The 17,005-nt window shown below is 40.3% G+C and overlaps 2 protein-coding genes across 2 annotated transcripts in view; one reads left to right on the forward strand and one right to left on the reverse strand.

Moving 5' to 3' along the window:
* Positions 1 to 17,005, reverse strand: part of GABRR3 (gamma-aminobutyric acid type A receptor subunit rho3) — a 237,968-nt gene that overhangs the window by 67,165 nt on the left and 153,798 nt on the right. The gene's annotated exons all lie outside the window — the stretch shown is intronic.
* LOC102521365 (olfactory receptor 5AC1-like) lies at positions 1,239 to 2,302 on the forward strand. The gene is given in 2 exon segments (XM_014565627.2): positions 1,239 to 1,955; positions 1,957 to 2,302. Coding segments are annotated over 2 exon segments (918 nt in total). The 5' UTR covers positions 1,239 to 1,383.

The following is a 17,005-nucleotide window of genomic DNA, read 5'->3' on the forward strand; positions in this document are numbered from 1 at the left end:
CTTTGAATGCACAAAACACATTTTATGTTTTGAATATGTATCATTTGTCATTGATAAAACGCATTTTGAGGATGTGGATTTAGGTTTACCCTCTACCCTCCCCGGGTTTCCACTTGATTCCCAGGATTATCAAACTAACAGATACATTTTTAGATTGAGGCTCTTTTCTGCCTTCCTATCTTCATATTAGCCATTACCTACTAATGTGCTTCATCTTCTCTCCTCATTTGATTTGGATTTATACAAAATTTAATTTTTTACTATTTAAATTGCATCCAGATATTCAAAACAGTGGCTATTCTTTCCACTGTGCTGTCTTCTGTAATGTTATATTTCTACCCTGGCTTTCATACTCACACTTGTAATCTCAAAAAGGGCAGGGAAGGGAAATCCTTATAATTGTTTTAGAATTATGTGCCTCTTACATATTAAAAACATTCTTGGTTAACTGCATGATAATTGTCTACATTAATATGGAGAGTCTTAGCTCTTAGATTCTTCCCAAATCTGCAGATAAGCTGGCTAATGCCTATTTTTATTTTCTTCTTACAGGAGGGGTTATTTTAGCATCACTGGTGAAATACAGTTAGGTTTTAATGTGTGACTGAGCTAGGACAGACAGTACCACACCTTAGGAGGCATTAAATAAATGTTTGATGGCTGAATGAATGATTATGTTCACATATGAGAATTTCTTGAGAAAATTAAAGAGTCTATTTGAAATTTAGGTGTCATTTGAAGAATGTATAACCAAGAGCCTACTAGAAATTTGGGGTACATTTTGATGACTACATAATCAAACAACGTAAGAAGAGACTGGAAACAGCAAAAATGAAATTTTAACTTACTGTCTTATTACTCTATCCATTAATGTCTTAGTAGGAAATAATAACACATATCAGTAGTACAAAGATATAGCCCATTTTTTGGTTCAGTAGAAAAGTTACAAAAGAGTTCTTGAGAAATGGTGAAAACATTTTGGAACCTGAACGAGAGTCTCACTTTTTAGAGATTGTAGAATAAAATGCATTATGTATTTTTTATTCTTAACTTTGTACAACATTTCACTGTTAACACATTCAGTTTTAAGGTATTTATGAGTGACAAATTATGTCTAGAGCCTCCTCCAGAAACCTCTAAGTAAATGTATATAGATTTTTAAAAAGTATCTAAAAAATGCTTCCTCATCAAAATTCTTTATAATATACTTAATACTCTTCTGTGTGTTTTTAAAAAGACAAAACCCTATATCTTCATATTTGCCCAGTAAAGTACATGTGAAATAGAGAAATATGACATTGACACCTAAGATAAGTTTTCATGAATCTTGATTAACTTTTTCATTTCCATTCTCCTATTGCAGTGACAGCCTGAGTACATTTGATGGAGGCAAACAAGACGCTGGTGACTGAGTTTGTTCTCACGGGACTTACAGATCTTCCAGGGCTGCAGGTTCCCCTGTTTCTGGTGTTCTTGAGCATCTACCTCACCACCATGGTGGGCAACCTTGGGATGATTTTTCTCATCTGGAAGGACCCCCATCTTCACACCCCCATGTACGTATTCCTGGGCAGTTTAGCCTTTGCAGATGCCTTTTCTTCATCCTCTGTGACCCCCAGGATGCTTGTCAACATCTTAGACAAGAGTCAAATGATATCCCTCTTTGAATGTATGGCCCAATACTATTTTTTTGGTGCCAGTGCAACCACAGAATGTTTCCTCCTGGTAGTGATGGCCTATGACCGCTATGTGGCCATACACCAGCCCTTGCTTTATCCAGTGGTGATGTCCACCAGACTCTGCACTTGGCTGGTGAGTGTGTCATATGTAATTGGTTTTCTGCATCCTGTGATTCATGTAGGATTGTTATTTACATTAACCTTCTGCAGATCCAATATAATATATCATTTCTACTGTGAAATCTTGCCACTTTTCACAATTTCATGCACTGACCCACCTTAATGCACTGGTGCTTTTTATTTTTGCCACTTGTATACAGGCTTTTACTTTTATGTCCATTATAGTCTCTTATACTGGTGTCCTTTTTGCCATCCTGAAAAAGAAGCCCAAAAAGGGCAGGAGCAAAGCCTTCTCTACGTGCAGTGCCCACCTGCTCTCTGTTTCCTTGTTCTATGGCACTCTCTTCTTCATGTATGTGCGTCCTGGGTCTGGCCCAGATCAATACCAAGATAAAGTGTATTCACTATTCTACACAGTCATAATTCCCTTGCTAAACCCTTTTATTTATAGCCTAAGGAACAAGGGCGTTTTAGGTGCCCTGAGAAAAGTGCTAAAAACATAAACATTTTCCAGGAAAATAGTCACTGTTCGCTCCTTTTAACTCTCTGTTTAAACAGAGCATAATAACTGGCCCTGGGCTTTGCACATGGTATGGTCTAAATAAGTAATTGTTAAATGCATGGATAATAATATTTACACTAGATATATTTGTCTAAGAATTAGGTTAATGTGATCATTAAAATATTAGTGAGCACAGTAAGGATAGACATCATTGACTTTTTGCTGTTGTTGGTTTAAATCTGTCCTTATAGATGAAACTGAGACTGAAGTCCCCAAATTCCTAAGTTTGTGATATAGATGAGCACTTGTGTTTTCAAATATATGCATTTTAAAACTCTTTAGAACTTATATTCTTTTAAAGGAAGACTCAGTGTGTAAATTCTCTGTTTAAAATTACTCATGCCCTCCTAAGTCATTCTTGTGTAATTAAAAAAAAATCTCCCGTTTAGTGGCTATTTATGATGATCCAAATGATATGTACAACAAAGTAATATTGTTAGACTAAATATGACAAGATATATTTATCTTGAGGCATTTAAATGATTATTTAGGAAGTTTAACAGTAATTTTTAAAATTAACTTATATTTGTATTGCATTCATGAAAAGATATGCAAATTTTTTAATACTTAAAATAATTTTTTTAACTTAAAATAATTTCCTGCAACATAATGAAAAGTTCTGAGTTTTAAAAACTTCTTTAAATTTATTAAGTATTCTTCTGAATACATTGTTTCTGACAAACTTATAATGATTGAATACAGATGTGTGTGTATATATATATATTTTTTTTCTGGAATTGACAGCTACCTGAAATAGCAGGTGTGCTTGATCGACTGATAATTACATAAGTTAAATGGATTTTTCCTTACAAAAGCTATGCATGTTTTCCATCTGGTCCTTTTGCCCTTTGGTCTCCTGACTTTATTACATTTGGCCTTGTCAATATCCTAGCAGAAAATACGGGAAAAATATCCTCATATACATGATGCATTCTCCTCACCTCTAGCCTGTTCATTGATTTAAGGGAATAAACCACTTGTGGGTCAGATAACCCCAAGCCCAAGGTGGGCAGACTGCCTTCAGCACAGGTGTGTCAGCCTAGTTTCCTGAGACCCTAGTCACTGTCCCTGCATCTGAGCTCCGCCTTCTGCTGTGAGGGCTCCTTCTAAGCAGCTTGCTCCCTGTGGTGCAAGGAGCTCCTGTCTCCATCCCTCCACAGTCAAGGCCAGTGGCAAAGCTTCCTCTCCTTCTTCTATTTGCCATACAGGCTATTTAGGCTTGGCTGTTACACAATTGCTATGTGTCAATAGATAGTCATTCTTTGTCTCCTTTATAACTTTATTATTTCAGGCAGTGGGATGCCCGAGCCCATGCTTTTTTCCTCTGCCCTTTGCTTTTTCTACATTCCTGTAAGGTGTTATGTGAGGGGGAGGAAAACACCAGATAGGTGAGGGAATAAAAGCCAAAAGCCAAAGGTGACTAAGGACAAGTAAGTATGTTCATGAGAGTAAAACAGGACAACAGAATGACCTGACGCTGATGGCTGAAGAGCACAGGGAAGGAGATGCGGCCAGAATACCGCCAACTGCTTCTTCTCATGCCACCCTGTGCCCTGGGGTAAGGGAGTGAAAGGAACCCTCTGGATATGCTTCCTAACTTCGTATATTTTACGTGTAAGTTCAGGTCCCTGTGCTAGGTTTTCCATAGGATCCTGTGAGCTCTTTGCAGAAACTTATTTTTCAAGGTTTCCTATTTTAAATGAAAGATGGCTTGGAATCCACTGAGTAGCCTCATAATCAGGTGCGTCACAGTTCAGTTTACAGAGTACTATAAAACTGCATAATTTTTTGATGCATCAGACCCTTCTGATAACAAGTAACAGAGTTAGACTAAGTGTCATCAACCAGGTCTTGCATATTTTCTTCTTCCTTGCATATTTTCTTCTTCCTCACCCAGAGAGTACAGAGAGTACAGATAGTGGTTCCCACTCTTGGTTATCAACCCAAACCAAACAAATTAGAGTCTCTAGAAGGAGGTTTCAGGCTTCTGTACTTTTAGAAACTGCTCCAAGTGATTATAATGTGCAGCCAGTGTTGGTAATGACTGGAGACCATGATGAAACTTAGCAAGCCATTGACGGAGATGAGATGATTAGCACGGACTAGAGGAACTTCTCTGTGTGACTGCTACAGTGATTTGTCTATCAAAAAGGCTACTTTATGATGCTTTAGCCCATTTCTCTCAAGACTTTTATTCTTCCATGTTTTTGACAAGACAACCAGAATAATGATATATACCTGCTGTGTACTGCACAGTATATATATTTATTTGAGACTGTGGGTCACAATCCTAGGGGCATGATGGCATCACCTAAGGTCTTTTCAAATAAAGATCCTCTGATGCAATCTCAGACCAGGGAAATCAGGTTCTCTGGAGATGTGACCCAGCTTTGGTCTATCTTTAACAGCCCAGGTGATGCCAATGTGCAGGCCAGTTTGAAAGTTCCTGTTTTAAGAGACAAGTAAAATCCTGAGATGGTTCTTGTTCTCTGGTTGTTCTTGATAGTTGAAAACAACTATCTCAATGATAGTGAGTGTGGACCTGGAGTTTGTTGTCTGAAAGCAAATGCATTCATGAAAACACTGTAGATGACACTAATTTCTTTAAACTCCCATCAGGTAATCAGTTTGGGGAGTTATACCATGCATATCCAGACAGTTCACAAAAAAGCTGCCTGTAACTCTTTCTTACAAATTCTTTTTTTTTTTTTTTGTCTTCTTAGAATCTCATAGTTCAGCAGATATTTTCTTTAGGTTGGACAGTTCTCCATACTGCTGGATTCAGCAGATCATTGGCGGGCCTGAGGTTCTGCATTATTCAGAAGCATCCCAGGTGATTCTGATGCAGGTGGGCCTTGGACCACCTTTTGAGAGACAAAGCAGTAAAATGCTCAAGCATCCATGGCCACTGCTTTAGAGTTTGAATTCTGACTTCTACTACATAGGAAAGCCTACCTCTATGGTCTGAATGTTTGTGTCACCTCAACATTCATATGTTGGAATCCCAAGCCCCAGAGATGATGTTTTTAAGAGGTAGGACCTTTGGAAGTTGCTTAAATCATATGGTGGAAGCCTCATGAATGGGATTAGTGCCTTATAAAAGATGTTTCAGAGAGAGCCCTAGCCTTTTTCTCCATGTGAGGACACATTTGAATGTGGAGGCTGTGGACCAGGAAGAGGGCATTCACCAGAATTCCATCATGCTGTCACCTTGGGTTTAGACTTCCCAGCCTCCAGAAATGTGAAAAATAAATTTCTGTTTTTCATAAGCTATGCAGACTATAGTTTGTTTTGATATTAGCCTGAATGGACTAAGTCACTATCTCATATTAAACCTTACTCAATTTAATGTTTTCATCCGAATTATCTTAATTGACCCTCTCAGGCACTTTGGAAGAATAGAAAAGAGGAGGTATTTCTTCCATTCACAAGTCTGGAAGCCCAGAGTAATGGAAAAGCCCAGGATGTTAAATCAGAAGACCTATTATTTTTTACTATGACTCAGATAAGGCCAGAAGTGATCACAGTAGCCTCCATTAAATCCGCTATTGCTTAGAGAGGTGAAAGAACAATGTTTGATGCTAACCTAATAGTGCTGTAATTTCTTCATTTGTACAGTGGTGATAATAATATGCATTTATGCCTGTGATAAGCTGATCAGGTGATTTAATATATGAGGATGTACATTACAGAGACTATATCACTATACAAATTTTTATACTTTTTAATGAGGAAAAAAAATTTTTATACTTTTTTTTATGAGGTTTTACTTTTATGAGGAAGTTTAAGATCTAACTTTCCCAAAGTTACAAAATCAGTAAAGGGCCTCGCTTAAAGAAGAACCACTGTCACATGGTATTGTCTCTAGACTGCCGGTGTGACCACTTTGGAATTCTTTTCATTTATATCAAGATACTGTGAGAAATGTCAGGAGCTCCAACACTGTAGAGAAAGAAGGTAGTTTATGTGAAAAAATTTTTGCAAAGTTAAATGAAACAAAATTAAAATGATATTACCATAATTACTGTACTAGCCACTCAAATTTATTTGTAAACTGAATGACTAAACTATTTCAAATAAGCCTTAACTGAATTAGTAACAGTTTTTTTTTTTTGCATCTTAGGGGAAGGCTGGGCTTTTGGGGGACTTTGAGAAGCAGTTCTGAACTTCTGTTAAGGTCAAATGAGTCTAAACAATGTTTAGACATTTGATTGAAATTTCTATTTCTTTTATATGATATGGTTCAAATCATTTTGTCATATTATTCTCATTTCTGATGTGTTACAGTATGCCAGCTAAAACTGAGGAATCAACTACAGAATAAAAAATTACCACTTTAAAATAAAAAGTATCCAAATTGGAATGGAAGTAGTAAAGTTGTTATAATTGCAAATGGCATGATGCTCTATATAGAGAACCCTAAAATCCCCACTCAGAAACGATTAGAACCAATAAGTGATTTCAGCAAGACTGCAGGATACAAGATTAATATACAGAAATCTGTTGCATTTCTATATACTAATAATGAAATATCAGAAAGTAAAAAAAAAAAAAAAAAAAAAAAAAAAAAAAAATCCTGTTTAAAATTGCATCCCAAACCAAAGTAGACTACCTAGAAATAAAGTTAACCAAGGAGGTGAAAGAATTATATGGTAAAAACTATAAAACATTCATGAAGAAAACTGAAGATGATTCAAAGAAATGTAAAGATATCCTGTGGCTTTGGATTGGAAGACTCAATATTATTTAAGTGACCACACTACTGAAAGCAATCTACAGACTGAGTGAAATCTGTCAAAACATTCATGGTATTTTTCCCAGACTAGAACAAATAATCTTAACATTTATATAGAACCACAAAATATGCCAAATTGCCACAGCTATCCTGAGAAGAAAGAACAAAGCTGGAGGTATAAACCTCCCAGAATTCAGACTATACTACAAATATACAATAATCAAAACAGTATGGTATTTGCACAAAACAGACACATAGGTTAATGGAACAGAAGAGAGAGCCCAGAAATAAACCCTGGCACCTATTAATTAATGACAAAGGAGGTAAGAATATACACTGGAGAAAAGACAGTCTCTTCAACAAGTGGTGCTGGCAAAGTTGGACAACTATAAGTAAAAGAATGAAATTAGAACACTCCTTCATACCATATACAAAAATATACTCAAAATAGTTTAAATACCTAAATGTAAGATATGAAACCATGAAAATCATAGAAGAGAGTATAGGAGAAACACTTGTGACATAAATCATAGTAACATATTTTGTATCAGTCTCCCAAGGCAAAAGCAATGAAAGAAAAAAATAAACAAATACAACCTAATTAGACTTAAAAGCTTTTGCACAACAAAGGAAGCCATTAACAAGATGAAAAGAAAACTTATAAAATGGGAGAAAATACTTGTGAATGATATGACTGACAAGAGGTTAATATCCAGAATATACAAACAGCTCATACAACTCAATGTTAAAAGACCAAACAATCCAATTAAAAACTGGGCAGAAGACTTGAATATGCATTTTTCCAAAGAAGACATCCAGATAGCTACAAGGCACATGAAAAGATGATCAACATTGCTAATTACTGAGAAATACAAAAAAAACCCAAAACTGCACCAATGAGAAATCACTTCACACCTGTCGATGACAGCAGAACAGCTATCATCAAAAAGTCTACAAATAACAAATGTTGGTGAGTATGAGGAGAAAAGGAAACCCTCATACACTGATGGAGGAAATGTAAAATGGTGCAGCCATTAAGGAAAAAAGTGTAGAGGTTCCTTAAAAACCTAAAAGTAAAATTTCATATGATTCAGGCATTCCAATCCTGGGTATATATCCGGAAAAAACCAAAAACACTAATTCAAAAAGATACATGCAATATTGTTGACAGCAGCACTATTTACAATAGCCAAGACATGGAAGCAAACCAAGCGGCCATCAAAAGATAACTGCATTAAGAAGAAGTGGTATATATACAATGCAATGTTACTCAACCATAAAAAAGGATAAAATTTTGCCAATTGCAGCAATGTGGATGGACCTAGAGAATATTGTGCTTAGTGAAATAAATCAGACAGAGAAAGACAAATACTATATATCACTTATATGTTGAATCTTAAAATAATACAAATGAGTATATATACAAAAGAGAAACAGACAGACATAGAAACCAACTTTTGGTTACCAAATGGGATAGAGAGGGAGAGGAGGGACAAATTAGGGGTATGGGATTAATAGATACAAACTACTATACATAAAATTGATAAGCAACAAGCATTTACTATATAGCACAGGGAATTATACTCAGTATCTTGTAATCACCTATAATGGAATATAATTTGCAAATATACTGACTCACTATGGTGTACACTTGATACTAACAGAATATTGCAAATTAACTATACTTCAATAAAAAATTACCACTTGAAATTCCTAATGACATAATTGATTCTGGCAAGGATAATCAAAGGATGCTATAAACCCTAGCAAAAATGTGAATGGGGGCAGGGAATATTTGCAAGGTGCTTAAGAATCATATCATTAATTACTTGCTAGATGTTAGGAAAAACACATAATTTTACAGTGGAGAGATCTGGCTATTACCTTAACCCACAGTTCACATCAAGCCTCAGTAATAATGAGACAGACGTTCCGGTGTGATGCAATATGAAGTGCATAACATCGTCTATGAAGTATTCTTCTCAAAAATGCTTAATCAAGCCTTTAGATATAATTTCCACTGGCAACAGAAAAATACAGGGAATAGGAAAATAAGTCAAACAAAGCCAATAGGCAAATCCAGAATGCGGAACCTTCCACAAGACAAATGAACAACTGGCTCATCTGTCCAACAAGTCATAGCCATTAGGGAGAAAAATGATTAACAATAAAAATAAAAACAAAAACAAGTAAATGAAGTGGAAAGAAATGAGACAGCTCTGGATGAAAAGTTTTGATAGCTACAATAAATAAATACAATGCAGTGCTATAAAAGACAGTTTGAGAACAATTGGATAATTTTTAATATAGATGAATTCCTAGATGGTATTGAGAGAACAGTATTAATCTTTCTGATGTCCAAATAGTATTGTGGGTGGGAAGGAAAATGTCCTTGTTTGTTAAGATGCAGTCTGAAGTGTTAAGCTGTGAAATACCATAATGTCTGTAATTTTTAGGAAAATATTTAATGTTTCTTTTTATAACATTATACCTATGTTTTTCCTTACAGGTGATGTATCTCATTTACCCCACAAAAATCCTATTTTGTGTTCTCTGTGCCAGCTTTCAGATGGCTTGAGCTAGATGTAAAAGTTATTTTATGTACAAAGTTAAACTGCCCTCATCACAAATTGGTAACAGAATAATACATATCTCAAATTTGCTCACCCAAGACACCAAACCCTAACAAAAGAGCTTATCTGCCTTCCTTTGCATAACGAAAATAGCTGACAGACAGATACTGAAAGTTATTATTAATGAGCCCTTGTTATCTGTCAAGTACAAGGTTAAGACTACACATTCATCCTCTCTTTTGACTCTTGCAACAACCTGTAAATGCACATTATAACTTTCTTTTAAAATGAGGAAATCAAGGCTTAGAGAATTTAACTTACCGACCAAAGTATTAGAGAAAAGTCAGATTTGAATCCAAGTCTGTCTTTCCAAAGTCTATGCTCATAATCAACTCTGCTGCTCTTCCTCTTGATGACTTCCTACCCATAGTGAACTGGGAGGACATCAAGCATAGTTTCAATGGTGTATTGCTATATTGGGCATGGAACGTCTTTATTTTTCTCAAATAATCTCTTTACTTAAGAAAACAAATTTCCTCTTCCAGATAAATTAGAATTTACTAGTCAAACTATCTCCCAATGATTTTGTTTGTGATTGCATGTACTTTATAAAATGTATATATTAATTTGGGAAATTTACCTCCTTGACTAGATCAAGTCTTTTTGTTTAGATAAAATTACAGATTTCATATACTAAACAAATTTTATACTTCTCAGTAGTCTTTCATTTTTGCCAAATACACATAGGTCAGGCGTATTTCTTGCTAAGTTTAATCAAAAATATAGAATTAGATAAATATGATTATGTGAATATGTGTATACATAATTATAGGTTTTTATGAAAATGACATAGCCAGGGAGATAACCCAAAAGTTTTTCAAACTAGTAACATAGGAAAATATGAATGATATGTTATTAAATTAAAAATCATTTGTGAAACATTATGTGTAGCAATACTCTGATATTATTTATATATGTATAAATGTTTATTTAAATTAAGTGTATATAAATGTATATATAATTTCTGTAAATAAGTATACAGAGATATCATTCCATGGGTTAAAGGTAGAAGAAAAAAACCCAAAAAGTTAACATTTGGGTAGTAAGCAGTGATTAGTAAGATTACAGCAATTTGTTTTCTTTGTGCTTTCTACATTCTCAATTTTCTTCCTCAATTAAAATGTTACTTTTTATTTTTAAAAGAAAGAAACAAGCTGTGAAGGAAAAGCCGGGCTGGGCTAACTCATATATCTAAGTTCATAAGTGTTAGTTTGGTAATTCCCTGCTCATGTTTTTTTTTTTTTTTTTTTTTTTTTTTCCTAGCCAGCTGGATTTTCAGAGAGACATATCTGGCCTTGAAATGTTGGTTTGCTGCCTCCCTGCCTCTACTTTCGTGATAATGATGCTGCTAAAGCTATTCCATGCCTATTGGCCAAATACCCCAAGCTTGTAATTAACCCTATAAAACCTCATCCGCACATCTTGGAGGTGCTCGAGCTTTGGAGCAGAAGCCCCTCTGAGACTGCCGGCGTAATAAATCTGAGTACTCCAACCCTCCGAGTGGTGCTTGTTTCTTGGCTGGCTTGTTGTTTCCATACATTTCTGGAGGCCCCAGCGAGATTCAACAACGCCAGCCCCTTGAGCCGCTAGACTGGTGGCTCTGGCCGATGGGGGGACGGGACTCCGACAGCGAACGAGGTGGCGCCGCCCGATGGTATTCCGGGTTCTCTTTCATGATGGTGACTTGGCCCCCCCGGGTGGCTGGGCTACAACCAGAGCCAGACTCGGTGGAGGGACAGACAGACTCACCAGGTGGCTGTCCGGAGAAGGTAGGAACCCCCTGGGAGAAATCAGGTCCTGCCCCAGTGGACAGAAGAGGAGGCTGATCCCCTCCTACAGGAAACAGGATATTGGGATTGGTGGGACTGTTGTTAACCTCTGTGTGTGTGTGTGTGTGTGTGTGTGAATGAATGTGTGGCCTGTGAAGCATGCAGTCAGGCTTGAGTTTGTAGCTCCATGGCATTCTGCTACAGAGTTTGAGTGAGTCCCAACCTGCAGTTCCATGGTGACCTCATATGGCTCAGGGCGGTATCAGTCCCTCAGGGTCCCGATCAGAGTCAGTGGCTTATACAGACCCACCAAAGCTAAGTGGCACTTTTGTCCCCGCGAGGGGAGTGGCCAGGCAGACACAGCGAAAACTCTCCCTTGTCTGTGACACCAGCACAGGGTGGCTACACTGGGAGGGAAAGAGACATAAAAGAGCCAATGAGTCAACGCCACCTGTGCCCTCAGAGGCTAGGATGCTATTTCTTCAAAAAAGTCTCCTACCTGGCTCTGTCATAGAACACCCGAGACTTATTGTTCCCCTATTGAACTGACCCAAGGAGTGCCCCTTTTGCCTAGCCTCAGACGCCCAGGAATTGAGTTTAGAAGATGGATTTCTTCAGGACTGGGCTCACCCAGCCTTGGATGTCCCCTTTCTAGTCCATTTGTCTTGCCATCAGCCGTCAGTCCCACGCCCTTGGTACGTTAGTTCAAGATATAGAGAGGATTTAATGAGGAAGCCCCTGGAACTGCTTGAGGCCTTGAGCTCCAGAGACATCAGCTGTGACTGGAACCCAGACTCCCTGATGAAATTAACCTTCAAACAACTAATAGACCCAGCAAGAGAGTGGTCTTTCTGGGAACTCTGGTGTTTTGAAGAGTGAAGAAGGAAAAGATATAAAGGCTACCTTCCCAAACACCCAAAGCAACAGATGTATTATCCTTAAACATCTAGACAGAATGGGAGGCTCGAAGTTGAAACCCACCACCCTAGGCTGCATGATGAAAAATTCCAGAAAGGGGTTCTCAGGAGACTATGGAGTTTAAGTAACCCCTGGCAGGTTCCACACTTTGTGTGAGCTTGAATGGCCAACCTTTGGAGTTGGGTGGCCTTCAAGAGGAACTCTGGACCTAGCAACAGTGCGAGCAGTCTATCGAATAATTACTGAAACCCCAGGCCACCCAGATCAATTCCCATACATTGACTCCTGGCTGAATATTGCCCAGACTCTACCCCCATGGATTCGGTTCTACTCAAATGGACCTGGACAATGCAAGGTATTAGCAGCTCAGCTGGTCCAGGCCAAAAAGACAGAGAAAAGCCTATTTTCCAGGGAGACACAGAGGACGAGATGTGCCTGCCCCCTCCATATGCCCCTGGGGCACCGACACCTCCAGTCCCATTGGAGACACCGCCACCCTCTGTGTCACCACCTCCCCAACCTAAGGACCTAGAGGCAGAGCCCAGGCCCCAGCCTAGGAAGGAGGTAGGAAGGAGGCTCTGCTCAGCACAAGCTGGGAGACCAGCACCACCGGCCCTTCAAATGCCTCTGCGGGAGACACAAGTGCCACAGCACGTTGGGGAGGATGGGACTGCTCAGCCTGGACATCCTGTACTCTACTACCAACTCTTTAGCACTACAGACCTTCTCAATTGGCGCCATCATACTCCTTCCTATTCCGAAAAACCGCAGGCATTTCAATCACTTTATGGTCTAAACAGAATTAAGACAAAGAGCTTCCACAATAATAGCAGATGAAGAGCCACTGGTAAACTGATCAGGATTTTTGGCCTGCCCTCCAAAGAAAGGGAGCAGAAAGTGTCAGAGCGGGCTGCGGATGACATCAGGGGTGCCGGGCTGAGCAGTGACAGCGGGTGGAGCAGCGGCCACGGCCACCTGGTGGCGACAGCAGCATCAGCAGCAGCCTCTGCAGCCCCGGCACCGTCTCCACCTCAGCGGCCACCACTGCTGCTGCCATGGCAACTGTCGGGGAGCGCCGGCCCCTGCCCAGCCCCGAAGCGTTGCTGGGATAGTCATGGGGCTCTGTCGCGAAGACATGCCAATATTGGTCTGGGTCCAGCCCATGATGATTTCTACTTGGTGGTGTGTAATGACTGTAATCAGGTTGTCAAACCGCAGGCTCTCATTGACCTTGTAAAGTCTATCTTTCATTCTCACCGGCCCACCTGGGGAGATGTTCACCAGCTGCTTGTGACTCTTCAAAATGGAGGAAAAGAGACACATTCTCACTGAAGCATGAAAATGGCTGCAAGGCCGAGCCCAGAGGGACACACTGGATGTTGAGGGGTGGGCCATGACACAGGCCCCTGACACCAGACCAGATTACGACTTTATCTCAGAGTCCTGACTCAGAATGTGGGGCCATGGCAGCACCCTGTGGCCTATTTGTCTAAAAGACTGGACCCTGTGGCATCAGGATGACCACCCTGTCTGCAGACCCTGGCTGCCACAGCCCTCCTGGTCAACGAAGCAGACAAACTCACCCTGGAACAGACTTTAAATGTAAAAGTGCCCCACTCTGTTGTGGACCTGATGAACTGCCCAGGTTACAAATGGATAAATAACACAAGAATGACCCATTGCCAGGGGTTTCTATGTAAAAATCCAAGAGTCTGTCTAGAGACTGTGCGAACCTTAAACCCAGCCACATATTTACCTGAAGGGGAAGGGTAGCCTAACCACAACTGTAAAAAATCATCAAAGAAGAGTACGCGAGTAGGCCTGATCTAACTGACAAGCCCCTGCAAAACGCAGACCTAGAACTCTTCACAGCTGGCAGCAGTTGCGTGCAGGATGGACAATGGCGAGCAGGTTACTCTGTAACAACAACATGAGAGATTATTAATAAAGGCAGAATCCCTTCCCCCAGGATGGTCTGCTCAGTGAGCAGAGACGTGGGCACTGGTCCAGGCACTAAGGGAAGGGAAAGGAAAACAAGTCAATATATACACTGATTCCAAATGTGCATTTGCAACCTTGCATGTACATGGAGCCATCTATAAGCAGAGAGGACTTTTGACTGCTGGGGGAAAAAAATAAAAAACAAAGAAGAAATTTTACAGTTACTGGAGGCAGTATGGGATCCAAAGGAAGTGGCCGTTATTCACTGTAAGGGACACCAAAACTGGAAATAACCCTGTGAACCAGGGTAATAGTCTGGCTGATCAAAAGGCAAGAGAGGCAGCTGCCCTGGAACACCCAGTAATGAAAATTATGGCAGCGCCAGAGCTACCCACTACCCTAGAATATTGCCACGATGAAAACAAGTGGGCACAGGCCGAACAAGGGAAGAAAGGAAAGGATGGATGGTGGATCATGATGGATGGAAGGGTTTTCATCCCAGAACGACTAGCTTATAGCATAGTCCGACAACAACACGAAGCCACACACATGGGAAAAACGGCTTTGTAGGCCCTGCTGAAGCGGTATTTCCTGATTTCTCGTCTCCCTACTCTGTGTGCATCAGTCTCCCAACACTGCTTGCTCTGTGCACAAAACAATCCAAAACAAGGGCCCACTGGGCCAATGGGAGTACAACGATGTGGATTGGCTCCCCTCAAAGATTTAGAAGTGGACTTTACTGAACTTGGGCCCAGTAAGGGATATAAGTACCTGCTGGTTTTTGTCTGCACCTTCACAGGGTGGGTGGAAGCCTACCTCACCAGGACAGAGAAAGCAAGGGAGGTGACAAAGGCCCTCCTCAGGGATGTCATCCCTCGGCCTGGAATGCCTACCTACATCAGGTCCGACAATGGACCCACCTTCGTGGTAGAGATTGTGCAGCAAGTGGCAAAGACAGTGAGCACCCATTGGAACCTACACACAGCATACCGGCCTCAAAGCTCAGGGAAGTTAGAACGAATGAACAGAACTCTAAAAATAAATGATAGCTAAAATCAGCCAAGAAACCCAGCTCCCCTGGGTGGACATTTTACCCCTGGCTCTGTTGTGAATTAGATACACCCCAAGACTTAATATTGGGTACTCTCCCTTTGAAATCCTCTGTGGGAAATCCCACCCTGGAGATAGGAAATTTAGGGTTCCACCAACAACTGTTGGGACTAGGACAAGGACTATGGGAAGTTTGGGGTTGGGTAATAGAGAGAACCCCCATTTCATTAGAAGTCCAAGTGCATCCCCATAAACCAGGTGACCGAGTATGGGTAAAGGATTGGAAAAAGGAACCTCTGAAACCAACATGGAAGGGACCATATTTAGTGGTATTAACTACCCCTACAGCTGTTATTAAAGTTGCAAGAATCATCCCTTGGATCCACCACTCCAGGGTTAAGAGAGCAACTTCACCTCGGACACAGGGTCCCTGGAGAATTGAGAGCGTCCCAGGAGGCCCACTCAAGATCAAGATCAAGAGAGACCAGAAAAAGATTGACGAGCCCTGCTCTAGCCACACCCAGAAGCTGACTAGTCAATGCACAGCCGCAGCTTGAGGAAAGCTCAACAAAGCTGTTAAATGTATTCCTTTTGTGTCCCCTTGCCTCTTTCCTTGTTTGCTATACTAGACTGCGTATTAGCAGTGGGACTAGCCAGCACCATCCCATCTGACTGGAATGTAGGCCATAAGATCCTGATAGCTATTTTATACCTTGTTATAATGAGTGCCATCACTGCAACATTTTGTCTAAGACAATCATAAGGCTGATATTACTGACACTAATGCCCTCACTCCCCTTGCTAGTGGGGCTCAAAATGACAACAGGGATGGGCACAGGACTCGGTGGCATAGCCTCATCCTCTTACTACTATTATCAGCTTACAGGTGAGTTCAGCCAAGATCTCCAATGAACAGCAGAAACCCTGGGAGCTCTGCAAAATCAGATTGACTCTGGCCGAGGTGGTCTTACAAAACAGGAGGGGTCTGGACCTACTCATGGCCAAAGAGAGGGGACTATGCCTCTTCCTAAACGAAGAGTGCTGTTTTTATGCCAATGAATCAGGAATTGTCAGAGGGATGGTTCAAGAGTTACAAGACCGAGTGGAAAAGAGGAAACATATTTTAGACAAGAGCCCATGGACAGGCCCCTGGGGCTGGACCTCCTGGCTGGCACTGTTCATAAGACCCTTACTCCTGATTTTTGCAGTTCTGCTATTTGGGCCCTGTGTCCTAAACTTCCTGACCCACTTTGTCAGTGAGCGGGTAGAGGCTATAAAACACCAGATGTTAGCCTCCAATTATGAGCCCCTGCAGCAGGTGAAAAATGCTTACTCCAACAAGGGTTGTAAAAGCCTCAAGAGGGGGGAATGTGAAGGAAAAGCCAGGCTGGGCTAACTCATAAATGTAAATTAATAAGTGTCGGTTTGCTGATTCCCTGCTCATGCTTTTTTTTTTTTTTCCTAACCAGCTGGATTTTCAGAGAGACGTATCTGGTCTTGAAATGTTGGTTTGCTGCTCTCTGCCTCTATTTTTGTGATAATGATGCTGCTAAAGCTATTCTATGCCTATAGGCCAAATACCCCAAACTTATAATTAA

This window comes from Camelus ferus, chromosome 1 (genome assembly GCF_009834535.1).
Source record: "Camelus ferus isolate YT-003-E chromosome 1, BCGSAC_Cfer_1.0, whole genome shotgun sequence".
Lineage (NCBI taxonomy): Eukaryota > Metazoa > Chordata > Mammalia > Artiodactyla > Camelidae > Camelus > Camelus ferus.